The sequence below is a fragment of the Vipera ursinii genome (assembly GCF_947247035.1).
Source record: "Vipera ursinii genome assembly, chromosome: 1".
Classification (NCBI taxonomy): Eukaryota; Metazoa; Chordata; class Lepidosauria; order Squamata; family Viperidae; genus Vipera; species Vipera ursinii.
This window is the reverse complement of record NC_139512.1, coordinates 354,520,378-354,543,380: the sequence shown is the minus strand read 5'-3', so window position 1 is coordinate 354,543,380 and position 23,003 is coordinate 354,520,378. Positions and strand designations below refer to the sequence as shown.

General features: G+C 45.3%; 1 protein-coding gene across 1 annotated transcript in view; it reads left to right on the top strand.

The window, feature by feature from the left end:
• The window catches only part of YPEL2 (yippee like 2), a 38,474-nt gene extending 25,926 nt beyond the window's left edge, over window positions 1–12,548 (top strand). The window contains exons 4-5 of the mRNA XM_083379896.1: window positions 2,295–2,403; window positions 10,250–12,548. Of these exons, the coding sequence (XP_083236022.1) occupies window positions 2,295–2,403; window positions 10,250–10,339 (199 nt within the window). The 3' untranslated portion in view covers window positions 10,340–12,548. The remainder of the gene's footprint in view (window positions 1–2,294; window positions 2,404–10,249) is intronic.
• Window positions 12,549–23,003: the final 10,455 nt, after the last annotated feature.

Below are 23,003 nucleotides of genomic sequence, written 5' to 3'. Positions count from 1 at the left end.
TATTTCTGGGTTGCTTCTCTCCTTGATTAGTTTCCATCCACTGAATCTTCTCAAAAACCCAGTTAGATGAAACAGTGGTTTGAATGAGCCTAACTCCTCATGAGGGTGTGGGGTGGGTTTTTTTGTGTGTATTTTCTTTTTTTAAATTTGGCGGGTGGGGGGGAATGTAGTTTTCCATGATTTGAACAAAGGCCAGGGACCTATACAGAATAGAGTTGTCTTTATCATGGAATTTAATTTAATTTAATTTAATTTAATTTAATTTATTAATATTTCTATACCGCCCTTCTCCCGGAGGACTCAGGGCGGTGTACAGGGCAAGAATAAAACACAGAAATTTACAAAAACTAAAAGATAATTAAATACATGCCCGATTAAAATACAATTGATACATAGTAAAAACCCCAATAAAAATAATAAAAAACCCCACCAATCCCCCCTCAGGCCAGGCCGGCTTGCTCGAACAAGTATGTTTTCAGATCGCGGCGAAAGGAGCGCAGATCGGACTTGAGAAGCTGCCTTACGGCAGTATTTCTCAAACTTTGCAACTTTAAGATAAATGGGGATGTCAGTTCCCAGAATGGTCGTCACACTGGCTAGGGAATTCTGGGAGTTGAAGTTCACAAGTCTTAAAAGTTGCCATGTTTGGAGAACCCCCTTGCCCTATAGGCAAAACCCCAACAGTCGGTTCAGTTGAAGCTTTTCCAATCTCAGATGCGAGACATTTTCTGCAGAATTGAGTTTTTCGTTGAGAAATTTCATGAGATTACGAGAAACTAGGTTACCCCAGGCCTAGATAAATGAAGACGTGACGTTAAAAATGGAAAAAGTGACAAACTACTCCTGTGTTCCTTTCCTGTTCAGGTCATCCTTGTTTAACAACCACCATTTGGTCTGGCAATGTGGTCGTTAAGGAGAGTGGTCACTAAGTGGAATCATGACTGGTTAGGATGTTGCTTCAGCTTTTCTTTGCTTTCTGGACCTGAGAAGGTCATAAATGCAAAGATTGGTGGCAAAGTTTATTTATTTGCCATTTGTCTGAAATGGTATAGTAGGCTTCCTTGACTGAGCAGGGGGTTGGACTAGAAGACCTCCAAGGTCCCTTCCAACTCTGTTATTCTGTTGTTTGTATTTATTTATTAAATTTGTTTGCTGCCCATCTCGCTGCGAGGTGAGGTTATTTTCTACCGTGGTTGTGACTGGCAGCCGTCGTTAAACAAGGCAGTTGCTAAATGAGGACTGTATCTAAGAACAGGACACACCTAGAAGATTTCCTACAGATTGTCATGTAGTCTTTCTCTCACTTATTTTGGAGTGTCACTTATTTGCTAGATTTCTGCCCCAGAATTCCTCAAGGGTGTAGTAGCACTTCCTTCTCCTATTTTCCCCACGACAACCCAGCGAGGTAGACTGAGCCGATTGTCCCACAGTCCTTCTGGAGCTGAGCAAAGTCTTCCCAGTCCTTTATCCAGCTTACCGACCCAAATATATGCAACGATTAGGAAGTAAAACTCTTAACTTGAAGCACAACACAAGATTGTCACGTTTTCCCAAACGGTGAAATCGTCTGTGTTCCCTCCCCCCCCAAAAAATAGGGTGTTACAATGATCCTTATCTTTCAAAATAAACAAATAGTGCGTAATTTTGATATCTTGTGAAATTTGGAGCAAAACCGTGCCAGGTGTGAGGTTCCCCCCTCACACACAAGCCCTTTTTGTAACATTCAAATATTTAATTGATTTTATCTGGGACGTCCATGGTTATCTTGGGTGCTGGGGGCCAACACACAATGTTTCCTGACTGCACATTATGTGTGTGTAATCTACTAGTAATAAAAGCATCTGTGAGATACCTCGACATTAAATATGGTGTTCTGGGAGACATGGGTGATTTCAGCCACATTGGTAAAATGTGTCTTCAAAAGTGACATTTTAAATATATATTTCTGTAATATACACCCTGGAGCGGTGTTATTCTCTTGGTCACAGATCGTCAAGTATTACCAAATGTATTCCAGAGCGGTGTTCCTCAACCCCGGTGACTTTCAAAGGCGTGGACTTCAACTCCCAGAATTCCCCAGCCAGCTGGCTGGGGAATTCTGGGAATTGAAGTCCTCACTTCTTAAAGCGATCAAATTTGAGAAACACTGCTCTGGCATATATATTTGGTAATATTTGACAATTCTGTGACAAGGATATTCGCTTGCTCCTTCAGGGAAATTAACTTGGAAATCTCTTTGGGTTTAAAAATTAAGCTTTTCTCTCTCTCTGTTCCCATCCCCTTGTTTCCCTCAGAGTCAATGTGGGCTGCGGTCCGGCGGAGGAGCGAATTCTGCTAACAGGACTCCATGCTGTGGCTGATATTTACTGTGAAAATTGCAAAACCACACTGGGTTGGAAATATGTGAGTGGTAATGGTTTGCTTCTTATTCTGTTATCAGATTTTTTATTATTTTTTTGCCCTGAGACCCTGGCTTTCAACCTGCGGGGAGTCGATACACTTGGTCCTTGAGTTACGATCACATCCGAACCCAGAATTCATGTTGCTAAGTGAGAAATCTGTTAAGTGAGTTTTGTCCCCTTTTACGACCTTCCTTCCCACCATGGTGAAGTGAATCACCGCAGCTGTTAAGTTAGCCACACGGTCATTAAGTGAATCTGGCTTCTCCCATTGACTTTGTCGGTCGAAAGGTCGCAAAAGGGGATCACGTGACCCCGGGACTCTTCAAACGTCATAAATACGAGTCACTTGCCAAGCATCTGAATTTTGACCCACGTGACCATGGGGATGCTGCAACAGTCAGAAGTGTGAAAAATGGTCAGAAGTGTCAACGCTGCTAACATCGGTTGTTTTTGCTTTGACAACAGATGGAGATGCAACCATTTTCTTATGTTTTACTCTTAGAGTTAGATGATGCTGGGGCGAGGAATGTGCATGAGAGTTTAGCTAGACATAACAATACTGAACCTAGTGTGAGAACCAAGGTTATTGAAATAAGAGATGATAAGATTTGGCTGGGCTGGAGAGCTGGAGGGGAAGCCTGCATTTCAAACTAATTGGAGAATGTGATTTATGAGTGTGAACTGGAGGAGGGAATTGTGCTTTGATACTGTGTGCTCAGGGGAGGGGAACTCAAGTTTTTTGGCTTCGGCTATGTTAGGGAGAAATATCAACAACCTAAGATATGCAGATGATACCACAATAATAGCAGAAAGTGAAGAAGAACTAAAGAGCCTCTTGTTGCGGGTGAAGAAGAAGAGTGCAAAAATTGGGTTGAAACTTAACATTAAGAAAACCAAGATCATGGCATCCGGCCCTCTCAATTCCTGGCAAATCGATGGGGAAGAAATGGAGGTAGTGACAGATTTTATTTTCCTGGGCTCCAAGATCACCGCAGACGGGGACTGCAGCCAAGAAATTAAAAGACGCTTGCTCCTTGGGAGGAAAGCCATGGCAAATCTAGACAGCACACTAAAAAGCAGAGATGTCCCCCTGCCAACAAAAGTGCATATAGTCAAGACTATGGTCTTCTCAGTTGCAATGTATGGCAGTGAAAGTTGGACCGTAAGAAAGGCTGAGCACCAAAGAATTGAGGCCTTTGAACTGTGGTGCTGGAGAAGACTCCTGCAAGTCCCTTGGACTGCCAGGCGATCAAACCGGTCAGTCCTAGAGGAGATCAACCCTGACTGCTCTTTAGAAGGCCAGATCCTGAAATTGAAACTCAAATCCTTTGGCCACCTAATGAGAAGGAAGGACTCACTGGAGAAGAGCCTAATGCTGGGAAAGATTGAGGGCAAGAGAAGAAGGGGACAACAAAGAATGAGGTGGCTGGATGGCGTCACTGAAGCAGTAGGCGTGAGCTTAAATGGACTCCAGCAGATGGTAGAGGACAGAAAAGCACTGCGGTTGCCCTTAGGGGGCCGGGTGGGTATAGCCTGGGTGGGCGTGGCCTACTGGGTGGGCGTGGCTAGAGTGCATATGGCCTACTGGGTGGGCGCGGCCAGCTCTACATCGTTCGCATCAAGGGTGCCTATGGGACCCTGGGGAGGAGTGGGACAGATCTGGGGGTCTCTGGCAAAAGGAGGGTCTCTGGGCCAGGGCCAAGGCAGTGGGGGCTGTTCCCTCACTGTTTCCAGGATGGCTTTGCGGGCCACATGAAACCACTTCGCGGGCCGGATCTGGCCCCCGGGCCTTCTGTCTGACATGTCTGCCATGGGGTCTTGGGGCAAAAGCTGGCAATTTTAAGGAGTGATCCATCCTTCTCTTTGGAGCACCTAAAATAAAAAAACCCCAATGCTTAGCATTACAGCAAGGCCCTAGAGAGTTCCGGTACAATATTCATTCATTATTCAATTCAAATATTTATAGCGTGCCTTAGATCGATACATCTCAGGGCGAGGTGCAATCAATAGGGAATAAAAGCAGAACAAGATAAAAAGCAACCTCGATCACCAAAAAAAAACAAACCATCAAACTTTCTCAATTCGAGAACCATCAAGCTGGGCTGGTCTTCAACTCCCGGATGGAGAGTAGATGATGGGATCAGATATTTCCATTGAAACAACAAAATTAGTGTCTTGATGCAAGCGTGCCGCTCCTCTGGGTGTGACATTGCAACACGCATACCAAAAGCAGCAGAGTTTATTGGGAGACCTTTGTGTCATCCTTGACAGGATGTTGAGAATTGGAGAAGAAAGGGTGGATTAGATTATTTTTTCCCCAAAACAGGCAACTTTTAAGATGTGTGGACTTCAACTCCCAGAATTCCCCAGCCAGCCTGTGTGGACCTCAACTCCCAGAACTTTCCATGGCTGGCTGGGGAATTCTGGGAGTTGCCAAGTTTGAAAACACAGTGTTAGATCAAATGGCGCTAGGACCAAAATATGCTTTCCACTAAAATTAAGCCAATGCTGGCAATATTATGCTCTGGACCAGGGGTCTTCAAACGTGGCCCTTTTCTGACTTGTGGAGTTCAACTCCCAGAATTCCTCAGCCAGGCATGCTGGCTGATGAATTCTGGGAGTTGAAGTCCACAAGTGATGAAGGGGCCATAGTTCCCCCATGCTGGCTCAGGAATTCTGGGAAATGAAGTCCCCCAAGTCATAAAAGGGCCATAGTTTCCCCTATACTGGGAAATGAAGTCCCCAAGTCATAAAAGGGCCAAATATGAAGAGCCCTGCTCTGGACATTCCAAAATCTCCTAACTGCTATGACCAAATATTTTTCCTCTTTTGCATCCTTAATATATTGATGTCAGGGCTGAAGATGGAGCAGAAAATTCTTCAAGTGCGTCTTACTATTTAATATAGCCCCATGGTGGCAAACCTATGGCACGTGTGCCACAGGTGGCACTCAGAGCCCTCTCTGTGGACACATGCGCCGTTGCCCCAGTCCTAGCCTTCAGCTGGGTTTTATAAAACCTTTTCGCTATAGGCCTCCGCCGCCGTCTGCAAAAAAAAAAAAGGTTCAATCAATCAATTTCAACTTCTCGTGGGAATCAACTTCTCACAGGAAAACAAAAATCTCGCAAAGTTGGAATTGATTGATTGAACTTTTTAGTCCCACCCAGTCTGCTGTTACCACCGCAGCCACACCACCCAATGGGTCACGCCCACCCAATTGGCCACGCCCACCCAATTGGCATTCCCACCCAATGGGCCACGCCCACCTGGCACCTGACCATACATAAGTGGCTTTTGGGTTGCAGTTTGGGCACTCGGTCTCTAAAAGGTTTGCCATCACTGATGTAGCCTATACTGTATAGTTGGTCCTCGACTTTCAACCACTTAGTAACTGTTTCAAGTTACAATAGCATGGAAAAATGATTTTTCTTGGGTGACTTCAACTTACCATCCCTGGGGAGATCATCTGAGTTGGCTCGGGAGTTCATGGCTTCCATGCGGCCCCTGACCCGTTGCAGATCCCAGTGGGCTCCATGGTTTTCTACGGAGCTCCGGGAGATGAAACGGCAGAGACGGGGCCTAGAGAGCTGTTGGAGATCCAGCCGATCCGAATCCGACCGATCGCGACTAAGGTCCTTTACGAGGTCTTATCTCGCGGCGCTAAGCAGGGCAAGGTCTAATTACTTTGCTGCCCTTATCGCGTCCGCAGATAATCGCCCGACCGCCCTGTTTAGGGTGACCCGCTCCCTCCTTAATCTAGAGGTGAAGGAGGATCCCTTGCAGGGTCGTGCTGAGGAATTTAGCCAACATCTGCTGGACAAAATTGCTCGGATCCGGACCAGTCTGGATTCCAACTGGGCAGAGTCTGACGATGAGAACATGGACAGTCTTGTTGATGTTATCTGGGAAGAGTTCGATCCTGTGACTCTGGACGAGGTAGAAAGGATCATGAGGAAGCTAAGCTCCACTACATCCTTATTGGACCCGTGCCCCTCCTGGCTGGTTTATTCGGCTCGGGATGGGACACAAGGCTGGATCCATGCAGTGGTAACTGCTTCATTGAAAGAGGGCAGTTTCCCCGCAGCCTTGAAAGAAGCGGTGGTGAGACCCCCTCCTCAAAAAGCCTTCCCTGGACCCAGCTGTTTTAAACAACTTTCGCCCGGTTTCCAACCTTCGCTTTCTTGCGAAGGTTGTTGAGAGTGTAGTGGCGCATCAGCTTCCTGTGTTCCTAGAAGATACTGATTATCTAGACCCGTACCAATCGGGTTTCAGGCCCGGACACAGCACGGAGACAGCATTGGTCGCTCTGATGAATGATCTCTGGCGGGCTCGGGACAGGGGTCATTCCTCTGTCCTGGTCCTATTAGACCTCTCTGCGGCTTTTGATACCATCGACCATGGTATCTTACTTCGGCGTCTCAGGAGATTGGGAGTGGGAGGCACTGTTCTTCAGTGGTTCTCCTCCTACCTTCTGGAACGTTCACAGTGGGTGTTGGCGGGTGACCAGAGATCGACCCCGAGGCCTCTCATTTATGGAGTTCCTCAGGGGTCGGTCCTCTCACCTCTCCTGTTTAACATCTATATGAAGCTGCTAGGTGAGATCATCCGTGGTTTTGGAGTGGGTTATCATCAGTATGCTGATGACACCCAGCTTTTCATCTCGACCCCAAACCACATCAGTGATGTCCTTGACGTGATGTCCCGTTGCCTGGAAGCGGTCCGGGAATGGATGGGGAGGAACAACCTTCAACTCAACCCGGACAAGACTGAATGGCTGTACATACCAGCATGTCAGGATATTCAGAGTATTCCATCCCTTAATATTGGGGGCGAGTTACTGCCCCCCGTAGATAGGGCTCGCAACCTGGGTGTCCTCCTAGATTCACAGCTCTCCTTAGAAGATCACATAGGAGCTGTGACTAGGGGGGCTTTCACTCAGGTTCGTCTGGTGCGCCAGCTACGACCCTATCTGGACCTGGATGCCTTACGTACAGTCACCCATGCACTTGTGACCTCTCGTCTTGACTACTGCAACGCTCTTTACATGGGGCTGCCCTTGAGAATCACTTGGAAGCTTCAGCTGGTACAGAGTGCAGCTGCACGGACGCTTTTGGGGGCTCCCCGATACTCCCATATTACACCTCTGCTTCGTGAGCTGCACTGGCTTCCAGTTGCCTTCCGGGTGAAATTCAAGGTGCTAGTGATGACATACAAAGCCCTACATGGCATGGGTCCGGATTACCTACAGGAGCACCTACTGCCAGCGTCAACACCCCTCCGTCCTGTGCGCTCCCACAGAGAGGGCCTCCTCAGGGTGCCACCGGTCAGAGAATGCCGGCTGGTGACCCCCAGGGGGAGAGCATTCTCGGTGGGTGCGCCAATCCTCTGGAACCGCTTACCAGCCGAAATCCGGATGGCCCCCGACCTTCGCACCTTTCGGCGAGATTTAAAAACCTATTCCAGCAAGCCGGCCTGGCCTGATAGATTTGGGGTTTTATTTGTAGATCTGGGGTTTTATTTGTTTTATTGTTGGTTTATTGTATACTTACTTTGCTCTGTACACCGCCCTGAGTCCTCCGAGAGAAGGGCGGTATATAAAACGAATAAATAAATAATAAATAAATAAATTTAGGACTGGTCCTTGCGGTTACGACATGACAGCATCCCCTGGTCACATGATCAAAATTCGGACTCTTGAATTGACATGTATTTATGACGGTTGCAGAGTCCTGGAGTCACGTGGTCTCCTTTTGTGACCTTCTGACAAGCAAAGTCAATGGGGAAGCCAGATTCACTTAAGAACCATGTGATTCACTTAAGAACTGCAGTGATTCACTTAACAACTGTGGCAAGAAAGGTCGCAAAATGGGGCAAAACTCACTTAACCACCGTATCACTTAGCAAACAGAAATTTTGGGCTCAATTGAGGGCGTACGTTGAGGACTCCCTGTAGTGTAACCAAAAATGCTATCTGCATTATCAACATCGTAGACTTTTCAGGATATAACCCATCATCCTGCTGATCTTGGACTGAAGACATGTGTGCAGTCTCTATGTACAGATTAGTTCAGTCTAGAACAGGGGTAGGCAACCTTGGCTCTTTTATGACTCGTGGACTTCAACTCCCAGAATTCCTGAGCCAGCATGGCACAGCTTGGAAACCTCTTCCTTTCCCCTCAGCATGGCTGGCTCAGGAATTCTGGGAGTTGAGGTCCACGAGTCGTGAAAGAGCCGAGGTTGCCTACCCCTGGTGTAGAAAGAGTAAGCTAGGATAAACTGTTTGGGGTTCCTGTCAGGAATCTACTTGTGATTTCATGAGATGATTTAATTCAGCCCAGACTTACTTGAAATAATAGCTTCTCTTGAACCAGCATGCCCTTTAATTGCCTCTCGGTAGAAACACCAGCTTCTCTGCCATGGCTCTGATCTAAAATATGTTTTAATATCCTGATTTTGTTTTTTAAAAAAAATAAAGGATCCAAACAGATATCAAGCAATGAAGGGAATCAGGAAATGGAAATCGATGTATGAACAGGTCAGATCAGCGCATCTAAAGAAAAAAAAGGAACAGACAACCAGTGTCTTAAGTTAAAAGACAGCCATTTCTAAATGAAGGTTAGAAAAAGGTTCCAAATAAGAATTCCCCATTAGCCATTTGGTTTGATTTCATATTAATCTGTTATAAAGGTACGGGTGACATGATAGCAGTATTCCCAATATTTGAGGGGCTGCCACAAGGAGGAAGGGGTCAATTTATTCTCCAAAGCACCCCAAAAGCAGGACAAGAAACAATGGAAACAGATCAAAGCAATATGAAATTAAGGAGAAACTTCCTAACAGTGGGGACAGTTAACCAGTGGAACAGCTTGCCACCAGAAGTTTCAGGTGCTTTGGAGATTTTTAAGAAGAGACTGAACAGTCACCTGTCTGAAATGGTACAGGGTCTCCTGCTTGAGCAGGCGGTTGGAATAGAAGACCCCCAAGGTCCCTTCCAGCTCTCTTCTGATTGGACACTTGCAGACAATTCAAAGCTATGACAGATCGCTCAAAAGGACTTACAATCTGGTCTCAAAATTCTGAGGTCTCCGCCTGGGTGCTCAGCACCCAGCCTGCACTTATGGCCATCTGCAGTCACGCGATTGCAAATTACAATAGTTTTGCTAGACATTGGCGCTTAACTTTTGGTTTCCAACAAACACTGACACATAACAGGGGCTTTACTTATCGACCGTGGAGTTCGCTTAACACCCGCGGTGTGAGGCGCTTCACATCCGTCGCAAATGACGACTGCAACGGTCAGACTCAATTGCAGTCCTAACGCGAGACCTACCTGTACCTTACGAATGTCTGTGGAGACTCTTGAGTCATTCTCAAAACTGCTTTGTCCAAAGGCAACTGAAATGTCTTCTTCCTTAAGGAAGAGGAGGAGAATAGAAGAGGTTTCGCTTCTCATGCAAGAAGCTTCATCGGGTTCTGCCAGGATGGTGGGGGCTATGGGGGGATTAGTTCTGAAAGGATGGAGGGGGCATTGGAAGGATCATATTTCTTTGCAGTCATCGGGCCTTAAGAAATATGATCCTTCCAACCCCTCCTCCTCATCCCTCTCTAGCCCTCCCCCCAGCACCATCGCGGCAGAACCCGATGAAGCTTCTTGCATGAGAAGCGAAACCTCTTTTTCCTCCTCAAGGGAAAAAAAAACAGTCCAGTTGCCTTTTGACAAAGCACCTTTGAGACTACCTGGTGAAGGTTTTAAGGGAAATTGAAATGCAACTCTTTGCATACATCTGCCTTCCAGATGTTGTCAATGCCTTTACTTTTTTTTCTTTTCTTTTTTTTTTGCTTAAAAGGAACACGCCTTTGAGAGCAGTCAGAAATATAAAGAAGGCAAATACATCATCGAATTAGCTCACATGATCAAAGATAACGGCTGGGATTGAGCAGCCGAGAGGAGAATGTCGACTGATCCACGCAAGCGTTCACTCTTCCGACTGAACATTTTATCTCCGAGAACGAGCAAGGGATTGGCACTCGCTGGGTCCCATGCCTTCGGGGGCTTTGTTGTCGTCCTAAGACACACTTCCTCGCACACCCCTCTGCCATCTTGACTGGTGACCAGCTGTCCTTCTTGTCTCTCTGCTTTTCGTATCTGTTTGCGAGGCGACCTCAAGTTTGGGTCCTCTAAGTCTTCCTCTTTCGCTCTTCCGGCATTGTGTTGTGTTGTGCGGTTCTGTTTTGTTTTTAACAAGGACAAAGGCAAGGAATGAACCCAATGCCAAACCATTTCACCCCTTGCGTCTCAGTAGAAGCTGAAGGCTGCCTTTTTGGGGGGAGCTAAAGTCATGGTTTATGGCTGGTGAGGGGAAAATCGCGCTTTGAGTTGTGGGGCGGACGAGAGAGAAAATGAGTAGGGTTTGTCTCTGCCCCTTTGTCCTTTTAAATCCTGACAAACCGTGGCTTGAAACTCGTGGACTGTAAAAAGATATATATACACAGTCCACGAGTTTCAAGCCATGGTTTGTCAGGATTTAAAAGGACAAAGGGGCAGAGAGAAAACCTCTGTGTGTGTGTGTGTGTGTGTGTGTGTGTGTCTAGTTCTGGTATTCTCAAACCAAGTATCTGTCTTCTTGGATTTGAGATATATATATATATATAGTCTTTTTGCTAAGCTCGTTGAGAAGAAAGAGGTAAATTCGATTGACAAGGGATGTGTCAACATCTCTGGTTTCTGGAGAACTAGCCCACCCCAAAACTGCAGAGATAAGCCTGATTGCCTGGGGTGTGGTGGTTTTTTTTGTTTTTTGTTTTTGGACTGTAAATCTAGCATCACACAATTGAGGTTCCTCAAAGATGCATGGATTGTGTGTAAAGTAAAAAGGGAGGCCGAGGAGAAATGGGGAGGGGGGGAGAAATGCAAGCAGAAGATAGAGATGAAGGTAAAATGGACTCTGTGCCGACGTAACGGATGTCCAGGTCCTAGCAACGCCTATCAAATCTGACTATTGCCGTTGGACACGCAGACATTGAAGTTGCAGCTTCCAAGCCTTGGCCTCGGCCTTGTTGTTTTTCAGAGCTTCTCCTCGCGCACAGGCGAGCAGACTTTGGCCACAGCGTTGTGCAAAGGCAATATTTCAGAGCCTGAGAGCGTTCCGATTTGGGTTAACCAGTAGGACCTGGGGGCCACCTGCTCTGCTTCCGTCCATTCCTTCACTCCTGTTTTAGAAGGGTTGAGAAAGCACGGAGAGCCTCTTTTGGTTTCCCCTCTTCCTGCATCTCAGCCATCACCTTTCTCCTCAGTGGCCCTCCAGAGGTTTAGCTCTGGGGGTTTAGCTCCTACTTTGCTGAGGATCTTCTTGCACATGACCATAAGAAATTGGGTCTCTTTGAGATCCTCCTTTGTTGAAGATGCTCCTTGCACACAACCATAATAATTTGGGTGGCGTTCCTAACAATAAAACCCCCAAAAGGGCTGGTCGCTTCTACTAAAGAGTATAAACCAGACTTGGCCGTAAAGCCGTTTTGCACTGAAAGGAAAGCATCGCGTTTTCTGCGATTAGAAAAAAAAATGAATAGAATAAATAACTTTAGAATAGGGAGCAGGGCAACCATTCCTGTCGCTAACGTCTCCATCTTCTCTTAACCCTCCTCCTTGCTGGTCAGAAGAGGAGCCACAGCCAGAAGGTTGAGCGTGCATTGTTTTTCCTTCGTTGGATCTGATCGTTGAGGTTCAGAAGGTTGTCGGAAAGGGATCCAGTTTCCCAGGCTGCAAAGCTGGAGAAATCCCTGACGTATATCTCTGGGTGGCTTAAAAGCTATCTTTGCCCCACTGACCTAGCTAAGGATTTAATTGTCTCTCCAGCTTTGCAGGAGATAAGTCTGAATGACACCCTGGATGAACTGGATGAACTGGAGGTAGACTTATCCAAGGCAAAGTTTTCCTGGAGGTCACTCTCTTTGGGTTCAAGGAGAGCTCTGAGCCTCAGATGAGAAGGTGGAGGACCTTGGGAAAAGTCTTGGGAAAATTCTAGGCCTTTGTTTCTATTCTTCCCTCCACCCCCACCCCAAAGTCCTCCAATTCCTCCCTATTGCAGGAAAGAAAAACAGAGTAGGAAAAAAAATAATCATCGAGGGAGATTAATGCCATTCATATTAGCCCTGTATTTATTTCATTTGCTAGGGGGTGGGAATTGTTCCTTTTGGAATCTTCCGGAGAGCAAAAAATCAGCCTATGTTAGAGGGGGAGGGGGAGAGGGAGAGAAGGGGAGAGAGAGAGAGAGAGAGAGCAATCTTCTCAGCCAGTCCTATTTTTTAGGACAGGGGTCTTCAAACTTGGCCCTTTTATGACTTGTGGGCCTGGCTGAGGATTTCTGGGAGTTGAGGTCCACAAGTCATAAAAGGGCCAAGTTTGAAGGCCCCCCCCCCCCGTTTTAGGAGGATCAGAAGGGTTAAAAGAGCACCCTTTGTGCAATCCTGAACTCCTTGCAAAATAGTTAAAAACAAACAAACACAAGTTTAGGTCCCAAATGGCATTCCAGATTAAAAATTGAGAAATGGCATATAGAAGGGCTAATTTGTCACAACTTCAGTAGGAATTAGACAGGAACAGAGGTTGAGCTGTTTCCAGGGGCATAGGGTATCAGTTGGCTACAGCTTGGCCTAACTGCAGATAACCCTAAGCTAACTTTAATCCTCATCACAGTTTTGCATCCTTGAGCCTGAAGCTCTGGTAAAATCCAGAATTTCCAGGGCTCGTTATCAATTGTTCAAGAAAAGCATTGCAGAAAAATATCCCCTGAATTGCTCAACAAGATGCCGGTCCCTTTGGTTATTATGATTTGGAGCAGAGGGAAATCAACATCAAGCACAATTGTGTTTTCGGGATGGACACCAATGCCGCAGCCTAGCTCTTCACCTCGATCCTCCTTATCTGGACAGTGCAGCGTTTCTCACTATTTAAGAGGGGTGGACTTCAACTCCCAGAATTCTGCAACCAGAGCCAGCTGGAAAATTTTGGGAGTTGAAGTCCACCCATCTTAAAAGTGGCTGAGATGGTGAAAGACTGGGATAGAGGACAATCCTTTAAAATCGTAGTATACTTCAGCTTCTGAGATGGCGCGGTGTACTTCTGTCTACGATGGTGATTTTGGTGCACTAGTGTCCGGTTACGTTTTGGAAGACTGATTTTGGAGCAAGTGAACGCTGCTTATTTATTTGAGGGAAAAGGTGAGATTTCTTCACCAGGACCGTGATGGTCGTAGCTTCCCAAAATGGTTCCTCTGTCAAGTCTTGCCTGATGTCTTCAAGACGTCTCCATGGGTGCAGACCCAACGTATTAACAGCAAGTCATACAGGTCAGCCCAGGATATTAACTGGTAATCCAGGTTTCATAAGAGGAACCATTCAGGTGTTTGGGAAGTTGGACGCTTCTAGACTTCAGTTCTAGATCTAGACTTCAGTTCTAGATCACCCTTCAGTTCAGTTCTCAATCCTTGCCCAAAAGCCAGCTGGGTGGAAAGTGAGTCCTACGTTCTCCACTGGTGACGGGATGGCGTCGTTTGCCATTCCTGAGGTGGCAAGCTAGTTAAGAGGAACGAGGACAGTTTGGGTGGCATACAACGATATGTCTTCTGATCAAACTTGCTTCTGATTGAGGCCCCCTTTTTGCATGATAACAATTAGGAGCAATAGATTCAAAAACCCTCGGGCCACTGTTGGTAGTGGAGAGTAGCGTTGAAAACGTAGAGCCACCCCAATCATCTTTTTTTTCTCTCTTTCAATCCGTGTTTTTCAAACTTGGAATCTTTAATTGGAGTCCACTCCTCTTAAAATGGCAAATGGAGGCCTGGGAAGCTTTAATTAGTTCCTTTCTTAGCCCCTCCTGTGTTGTTTTTTTTTCCTCTCTCTCTCAGGGCTTGCAACTTGCTGTGTAAAAACACTTTTTTTTTATTTACAGGCCGATGCAACCGACTGTTATTTATTTGATGGGGAGTTGTTCTTGTGTTTACTGCAGTTTATTGCAGCTAAAGAACATGTTGCAATGTTCTTATTTTTACTGCAATATTTCTACGGCAAGCAGGTTGGAGAAAAGGGAAGTCCCCATGTCAGTTTTCTGCCCTGGACAAGGAGAAATCCTACAGGTCTCTCCAATATCTTGATCCAAGCCAAAGAATTTCATCTTCTCCTTTCATTTTTGTCCTCCTAATGGCTGCCATCGTGTAGAAAAATCCACTAAGCTGTGAATGGGTCTTGTCATCCTGACCCGCTGGTTTTATACCGGGGAGCTGTTTACAAAACTCTTTGTCACCCTCATACGGTTTTTTTTTTCCTAAGCTTGGCCCCTTTAAAAGGCGTGTGGACTTCAACTCCTATAATTCCCCAGCCAGCATGGAGAATTCTGGGAGTTGAAGTCCACACCTCTTGAAAAGCAACCAAGCTTGAGAACTACTGGAACAAGAACTGTGTTTTCCCGAAAACTGGGTTTTCCACGTGCAGGCATTGCAGCAAGGCGGCAGAAATTGTCGTGCTAACTGCTCTGGCATAAACCAGGTTTCCATCGTTCTAGCTTTTGTTTGTCTGTTTGTCTGTTTTGGATCAGAAACCGGTTTGACTATGCATTAGCAATCCTGGTTCTTCAATCTGGGGGCGAAGGGAGGTACCTTGATCCTGTTCCTTGGGTGGCCTCCGAAATCAGCATTTCTAGACCTAAAGTTAAATTAAAACTTTCTCCCCATGAAGTTTCTGTGGGGTCAAACTGATGCATAAAATACAGAAATTGTATCTGGAGATAAAAGTATGCAGTGTCCTTTCCACTGTATCAGAAGTAAAGCCTTTGCACCCCAGTGAATTTGTCTGTGTTTCACCTCACTACCAAAACACACGCTTTTATTTTATTTTTCTCCTTTCCAAAGTGTCTGATTTTTTGATCAAATACTAAAGTGGACCAGCAACACCAGCTACTGAATTGTGCTTTGTGTACTAAGTGTTACAGTTGGTCTCCTTCCCTGTAGTCTTCACAGTTTGTGGTGCACACGGACACGAACGCACGCCCCCTTTCAAAATGAAATCGTCACGGGGGGGGGGGGGCTGTTTTGGGCCCTGAGATAACTGTGTGCTAAATCAGTGTTTTTCAACCGTGGCCCCTTTAAGATGGGTGGACTTCAACTCCCAGAATTCCCCAGCCAGCATGGCTGGCTGGGGAATTCTGGGAGTTGAAGTCCACCCATCTTAAAGGGGCCACGGTTGAAAAACACTGTGCTAAATATACATTTCGCAGCATCATTTCACGGGTGGAAGATGAATCACTGTTTTTATGCTTCCATCTAAGCCCATTTTTTGGCTAAAAGTATCTGTTAACCCTGTGTAAAACATTCAGGAATTGTACTTTAAAATAATAATTTTTTAAAAAAATAAAATAGCCAGAAAGACGTTAGGGGAGAAAAAGGAATGGTTTTAACTTATAAATAAACAAACTCTGCATGGTGGTGCAGACAAATGATATTATTATTGCAAAGGTATAATAATGGATACCTTTATCCTTTCCCTAAATGAAGAGACTATATTTCTAATACCAGCCCATCATGTTGGACATCTTTGTGTTTACAGAACTGTGTATACTTTATACTTTAATATTAAAAATAAATAAATACTGGTTTTATTTTATTGGTATTTTATTTGTTTTAACAATTTCTTCAGGTTTCATTTTGCTTTAGTAATAAATGTTTACTTGTCTGTTTTTTTTAATGGCCTAATTTGTTTTAAACCGTGTCACACATTGGCATATTGTACATACTACTTCAGTATTAGAAGGAAGGGAGCATTGTTTTGTCTGATTTACAACCTATGTTGGTGCTCATTTGAAAGAAAAATAAAAAGTTTTCAAATATTAAAAAAGAAAAAAAAGAAAACCAGGCATTTGTCATGATTTTCAGGTAGGAGGGAGGGAAGAACAATTTTGATGTTACCGTTCTGCAGACATGCAGCTAGTCCTCGTTTAGTGACTGTTTGAAATTGCAACAGTGCTGACAAAGTGGCCTGTGAGCGTTTTTCACGCTTGCAACCGTTGCAGCATTCCCGTGGTCACGTGATCAAAATTCAGAGGCATGGCAACTGACTCATACTTATGACTGTCATAGTGTCTTGGGGTGTGTGTCATGTGATCCCTTTTTTTGCAACCTTCTGACGATCCAACTGGGGAAGCCAGATTCACTTAACCAGGTTACTGACTGAACAACTGCAGTGATTCACTTAGCAACTGTGACAAGAAAGATTGTAAAATGGGGCAAAATTTCCTTAACCACTGTCCCAGAAATTTGGGGTTCAGTTGTGATCGTAAGTTGAGGACTACCTGTAATCCATTTAAAAACAAAATACTCACCAAAGAGTAGGGGGTCTACAAAGGGTCAAAAAAGGCAAGATGGAAGCCCAAATTATCCAGCTGAAGCCCCTTCCTTATTAATATTTAGAATAAAAAAGGGGCAGGTGTTTGATTGCATGGTTGAGGCTGCCATATTGACTTTTTTGACCCTGTATGGGTATCCTTCCCCAAAGAGTACAGGTAGTCCTCAATTTAAGACCAGTTGCTTAGCAGTCAAAGTTATGACAGACCTCCCCAGAGGGACTTACGGGCCAGTTTTGAACCTCTGATGTTAGACCCGCCCTCTGTGGTCACATGACTACATTTTGGACACTTAACTGGTCTGCTTTGCTGTGCCCTGTGGTCACATGACTGCTATTTACGACATTTTTCCTGGAAAGCGACATTTATGTCTAGTCTGACAAAAATCACCCCATAGCAAATAAGGGGTTCACGTAACGGCCACAGCATTCATTTTATGACCGCCGTAGTCACGTAACCACCACAGAAAAAAACGGTCTTAGATTTATATTCATTTCATTTCACTATATTTCTGTTCCCCCTGAAAAGTTTAATTTGCCGCTTCCATCTGTAGAAGGGTGGGGCAAAGTTCCCGCTCCCCCTCACTTTCCGAGGCTTTTTGCTTTGGGGGGTTTTTCTTTTTCTTTTTTTTCCAGGTAATCAATTTTCAAGTAGAAGAGAGAAAAATCACTGTTCTTATCCAGTTTCAAACATGTTGCTTACAGTCAGCTTAAATTTGTGCTTTTGGGCTTTGACTGCTTGGGCTAGATCAGGGATCTTCAAACTTGGCCCTTTTATGACTTGTGGACTTCAACTCCCAGAATTCCTCAGCCAGGCATGCTGGCTGAGGAATTCTGGGAGTTGAAGTCCACAAGTCATAAAAGGGCCAGGTTTGAAGACCTCTGGGATAGACTCTGAAGTTAAGCTAGCTTTTCTCCTGCTGTACTCTGGAGGACTTTTCCCAAACCAATCGGATCGACCACCATCTCTCCACAATCAGTGGGACTTCCTTCCTTCCTTCTTTGTTGCCACTACGGGGAAACCTCAGGCCCATTTAGGGTGCCCTAGGAGGCAGAAATCGACTGTAGGGTGCGGAGCCCCGTGATCCCTCAGCTGCTGCGCAACTGTGCAAAACCGGAAGCCTTTGCCAGTTAAGCAAATCATGGCAGTTGTTCAGTGAATCCTGTGGTCGTTAAGTGAATCTAGCTTCCCCCCCCCCATTGAATTTGCTTGTTGGAAGCCAGCTGGGAAGGTCACAAATGGTGATTGCATGACACTGCAACCATCATAAGTACATGCCAGTTGCCAAGCACCCCAATTTTGATCATGTGACCACAGGGAAGCTTCAGTGGTCGTTAAGTGTGAAAAATGGTCATAATTCTTTTTTTTCCAGTGCCGTTGTAACTTTGAACAGTCATTAAGTAAATGGTTGTAAATTGAGGATACCTATACCTGTACATATTTCCTATCTACCGCACTACCACATAGCCAAAGGTAGCACCAGCTGGGGATGATGGGCACAGTGATCCTGCAGTTACAGAAAATCCAGATGTTATTTCTGATATGACAGCATCTTCACCTCAGAAATCTTTGCAAATGATGGTTTTAATCAGTCCCATTGTCATGGTTCTTACAGATGAAACTCTTCAAAAGAACTTCGAGGCATTGTTTACCTTAAAGGACTTTTATTCGAGTAGCAGAATATTGGCACTTACATAATCGAAGCCAAAAACTGAATTCCCCTCCTCATGGCACATAGTATCAAAACACAATTCCCTCCTCCAATTTACCATCATAAATCACGTTCCCCAATTAGCTTGAAGCCTGGGCTTCCTCTCCAGCTCTCCAGCGCCAATTTTTTATCAGCTCTGGGCTCAGTAACCTTGATTCTCATCCTAGGTTTAGTGTTGTTATGTCTAGCTGGACTCTCATTCACATTCCCCCCTCCCAGCATCATCTAACTCAGGGCTTTTCAACCTTTTCACCCATTGTACCACTTTTGGGATATGGCAACATCCGAGCACCACCAGTCGTCTAGCAAGGTGTCAAAAACTTGATGACCAAAAAAAAAAGGGAAAAAGTGATGAAGTACAGATAGTCCTCGACTTACAACAGTTCACTTAGTGACTGTTAGAAATTACATTGGCACTCAAAAAAGTGCCCCCCAAGCCACAGCCGAGCAAGACACCTACCTATCCGCCCGGCAGCGCTCTTCCTCCTGTCCGAGGTTTTCATTGTTGTGAGCATTTCTGTTGAGGATTGGCAATGGGGGTGGGGTGGGGGGTGTTTGGTTTTTATTCCCCCCACTCTGCTGGATGGTTGCAGCAGGTTTTGGTCACTTCACATGACCCTGGGACACTGTGACCATCATAAACATGAATCGGTTGCCAAGCATCTGAATGTAAATCACAAGAGATGCTGCAACATTCCAGCTGATCGGCGCTTCTTCCGGGCTCAGCAGAAGCGCCAGGATCAGCGCCGAGCCCCAGCTGGATCCTGGTGCTGATCTTGGCGCTTCCGCTGAGCCCTGACAGCCCTGCAGCTCCAGCCGTCTCTCGCTCAGGCTTGTGCGGGGCTGCCACCGGTGCAGCTCATTCCCCACCCCCACTGTCACTTTCCTAGGATGGTCGCGTACCACCTGCCAGGTACCAATGTACCACAGGTGGTACCCGTACCACTGGTTGAAAAGCCCTGATCTAACTCTAAAAGCGAAAGGGAGAAAATGGCTACATTTCCAATTATTGTCAATGCAAAAACATCCGATGTTAACAGCGTTGACACCTACTGTCTCTCTTGTATGCTGAAAGGAATAAACTGAAAACTATATTCAGTAATTAGCTGACAACTGTAGGGCTGACATGAGCCAAGGTGGACTTGTTTCCATGTTGGAAATAACAGTTCCCAAAGCCATAGAACCTCACCTTCGTCATCCCGAGGCTGAATTGTCTTTTTTTTTTTAGGCCATCAGGCTAGGCTGTCTTTGTGCTTTCTCATCTGCTCAGTTGCTTCTTTGTTCCCATGGCAACGAGAGGAAGGACTTCCCTCTCTGGGTACCACACTATTTCCATGGCGACAGGAGATACCACTCCTGGATCCCGCATGGCTTTGTGCAAAATTGCTGGCAAAAAAAAAAGAAAGGCGGGGGGCGGGGGGGGAGGAAACAATAAGCTTTCCCAAATATTTTGGAGTTCTCCTTCCATAGCAGGAACATGATTGACTTCAGAAGTCCATCATGGTGGAAAAAACAGAAGACGAGAGAAGAGGACAACCTACAGCCAAGTGGAAGGACGCAGTTATAGCCGTGATGGGGGCACCATTAGACATTCTGAAGGATTCAGGTTGGGAACAGATCCTTCTGGACAAAAGGGATCTCGGTGTTCCCCAAGAGTGGACGCCAACTTGTTGATCCCTAATCTATCAAGAAACCAGAATTGTGGTGGCTCGTGGTTATAGGGAAGTTGTAAAATTGGGACACGAGTAGTAATTGAAACAATTCCATGCTAGTTGCAAGGTGTCTTGTGTTTTGGCTGATGTGTGACTTTACAGCCAGTTGTGGCTTGTTCAACCAAGAGCAATGTGTAGTCACAGAGAGCCTGTTTGGTCTAGTGGTCAAGGCACCAGGCTAGAAACCAGGTGGTGAGTTCTAGTCATGCTTTAGGCGCGCGAACCAGCTGGGTGACTTTGGAGCAAATGCCAGGAGACTCAGAGTGCTAGTCCTACCTTAGCTATGAAAGCCAACTGGCTGATGTTAGGCCAATTACTAGGAGACTGGGAGTTCTAGTCCCGTCTTAGCCATGAAAACCAGCTGGCTGACTTTCAGCAAATTACTAGGAGATTGGGAGTTCTAGTCCCGTCTTAGCTATGAAAGCGAGTTGGCTGACTTTAGGCCAATTACTAGGAGACTGGGAGTTCTAGTCCCACCTTAGCTTGGAAAGCCAGCTGGCTGACTTTAGGCCAATTACTACCTGGGAGTTATAGTGCCTCCTTAGCCATGAAAACAAGCTGGCTGACTTTCGGCAAATTACTAGGAGACTGGGAGTTCTAGTCCTGTCTTAGCTATGAAAGCGAGTTGGCTGACTTTAGGCCAATTACTAGGAGACTGGGAGTTCTTGTGCCTCCTTAGCCATGAAAACCAGCTGGGTGACTTTGGACCAATCACTAGGAGATGGTGAGTTCCAGTCCTACTTTAGGCATGAAAGCAGCTGGGTGACTTTGGGCCAGTCAGTGTCTCTCAGCCCAGCCCACCTCACAGGGTTATTGTGCAGAAAATAGAAGGAGGAAGGAGTATTAGATATATTCGCTGCCTTGAGTTATTTGCAAAAACTTAAAAAGGTGGGATACAAATAATAAATGGCACATAAACTACAAGCCTTCAACCTCCTGAATAATTGGGGACATCAAATGAAGCAGGCAATTTGGACTTTTACTGAAATCCTACAACGGCGGTCTTCAAACTTGGCAACTTTAAGATTTGTGGACTTCAACTCCCAGAATTCCTCAGCCAACCTTGGCTTGCTGCGGAATTCTGGGAGTTGAAGTCCACAAATCTTAAAGTTGCCAAGTATGAAGACCCCCTGTCCTATAAGCTTGATTTGATTTGATGGTATAGGTTCATCTGCTTGAGCAGGGGGCTGGACTAGAAGACCTCCAAGGTTCCTTCCAGCTCTATTCTATTCTATTCTATTCTATTCTATTCTATTCTATTCTATTCTATTCTATTCTATTCTATTCTATTCTATTCTATTCTATTCTATTCTATTCCATTCCATTCCATTCCATTCCATTCCATTCCATTCCATTCTATGTCTAGTCTAATGAAAAGAAGGACTAGGGGTGACATGATAGCAGTGTTACAATAGCCAAGGGGCTGCCCCAAAGAAGAGGGAGTCAAGCTCTTCTCCAAAGCCCCTGAAGGCAGGAGAAGAAGCAACGGATGGAAACTAACCAAGGAGAGAAGCAACCTAGAACTAAGGAGGAATTTCCTTACAGTCAGAACAATTAACCAGTGGAACAACCTGCCTCCAGAAGCTTTGAATGCTCCAACACTGGAAGTTTTTAAGGAGAGACTGGACAGCTGTTTGTCTGAAATGGTATAGGCATAGGGTTTCCTGTCTGAGCAGTGGGTTGGACTAGATGACCCCCAAGGTCCCTTCCAACTTTATTCTATTCTATTCTATTCTATTCTATTCTATTCTATTCTATTCTATTCTATTCTATTCTATTCTATTCTATTCTATTCTATTCTATTCTATTCTATTCTATTCTTTCTTCTGGCTACACACAAATTGTGTGGCACAGCTAGCACCTTCTTTAAGCTTCCTGAGTTTTAGGCTCTGTAACAAGATCTATTCTAAGTGCTTAATTCTTGGAAATGACAACCAAGCTCTGGAGAAGTTAAAAATGTGTCAACTGCAGGTGCAAAGCCTGTTGGGAACCAGTGCAGGGTGAATGGGATGCAATCCTTCCTGGATCTGAAGTAGGGCAATGTGACCACAATAGGTGCAGGAAGTTGGCTCTCTAAGTAATGAAATAAGAGTTGGAAGGGACCTTGGAGGTCATTTAGTCCAACCCAGGTGCCTTAGGTGCTTTGGAGAATAGCTTGACTCCCTCTTCTTTGGGGCAGACCCTCAAATATTGGAAGACTGCTATCATGTCGCCCCCTAGTTTTTATTAAATTAGACATACCCAATTCCAGCAATTCCAGAGTTTGTCAATTTTTATTTATTTAAATCCTGCTTTACTTGCAAGAGTTTGCATGACTTGCAAGAGTTCGCATACTGACTGTTCAAAGTTACAACGGCACTGGGAAAAATGACTTAGGACTGTTTTTCACACTTGTGACCATTACAGCACGCCCACGGTCATGTGATTTACATTCGGATGCCCGACAGTTGACTCACATTTATGACGGTCACAGTCTCCCAGGGTCATGCAGTCACCTTTTGTAAACGTCTGACGAGCAAAGTCACCGGAAAAGCCAGATTCTCTTAACAACCGTGTTACTAACTTAACAACTGCAGTAATTCACTTTACAACTGTGGCAGGAAAGGTTGTAAAATGGATCAAAACTCATTTAACAACTGTCTAGCTTAGCAACAGATATTTTGGGCTCAGTTGTGGGTGTTTGTTGGGGACTGCCTGTATAAATTTTACAAATAATTCAAGACAGCATAAATATCCAACGAACCTTCTTCCTCTTATTTTCCCCACAACAACAACAACCCTGTGAG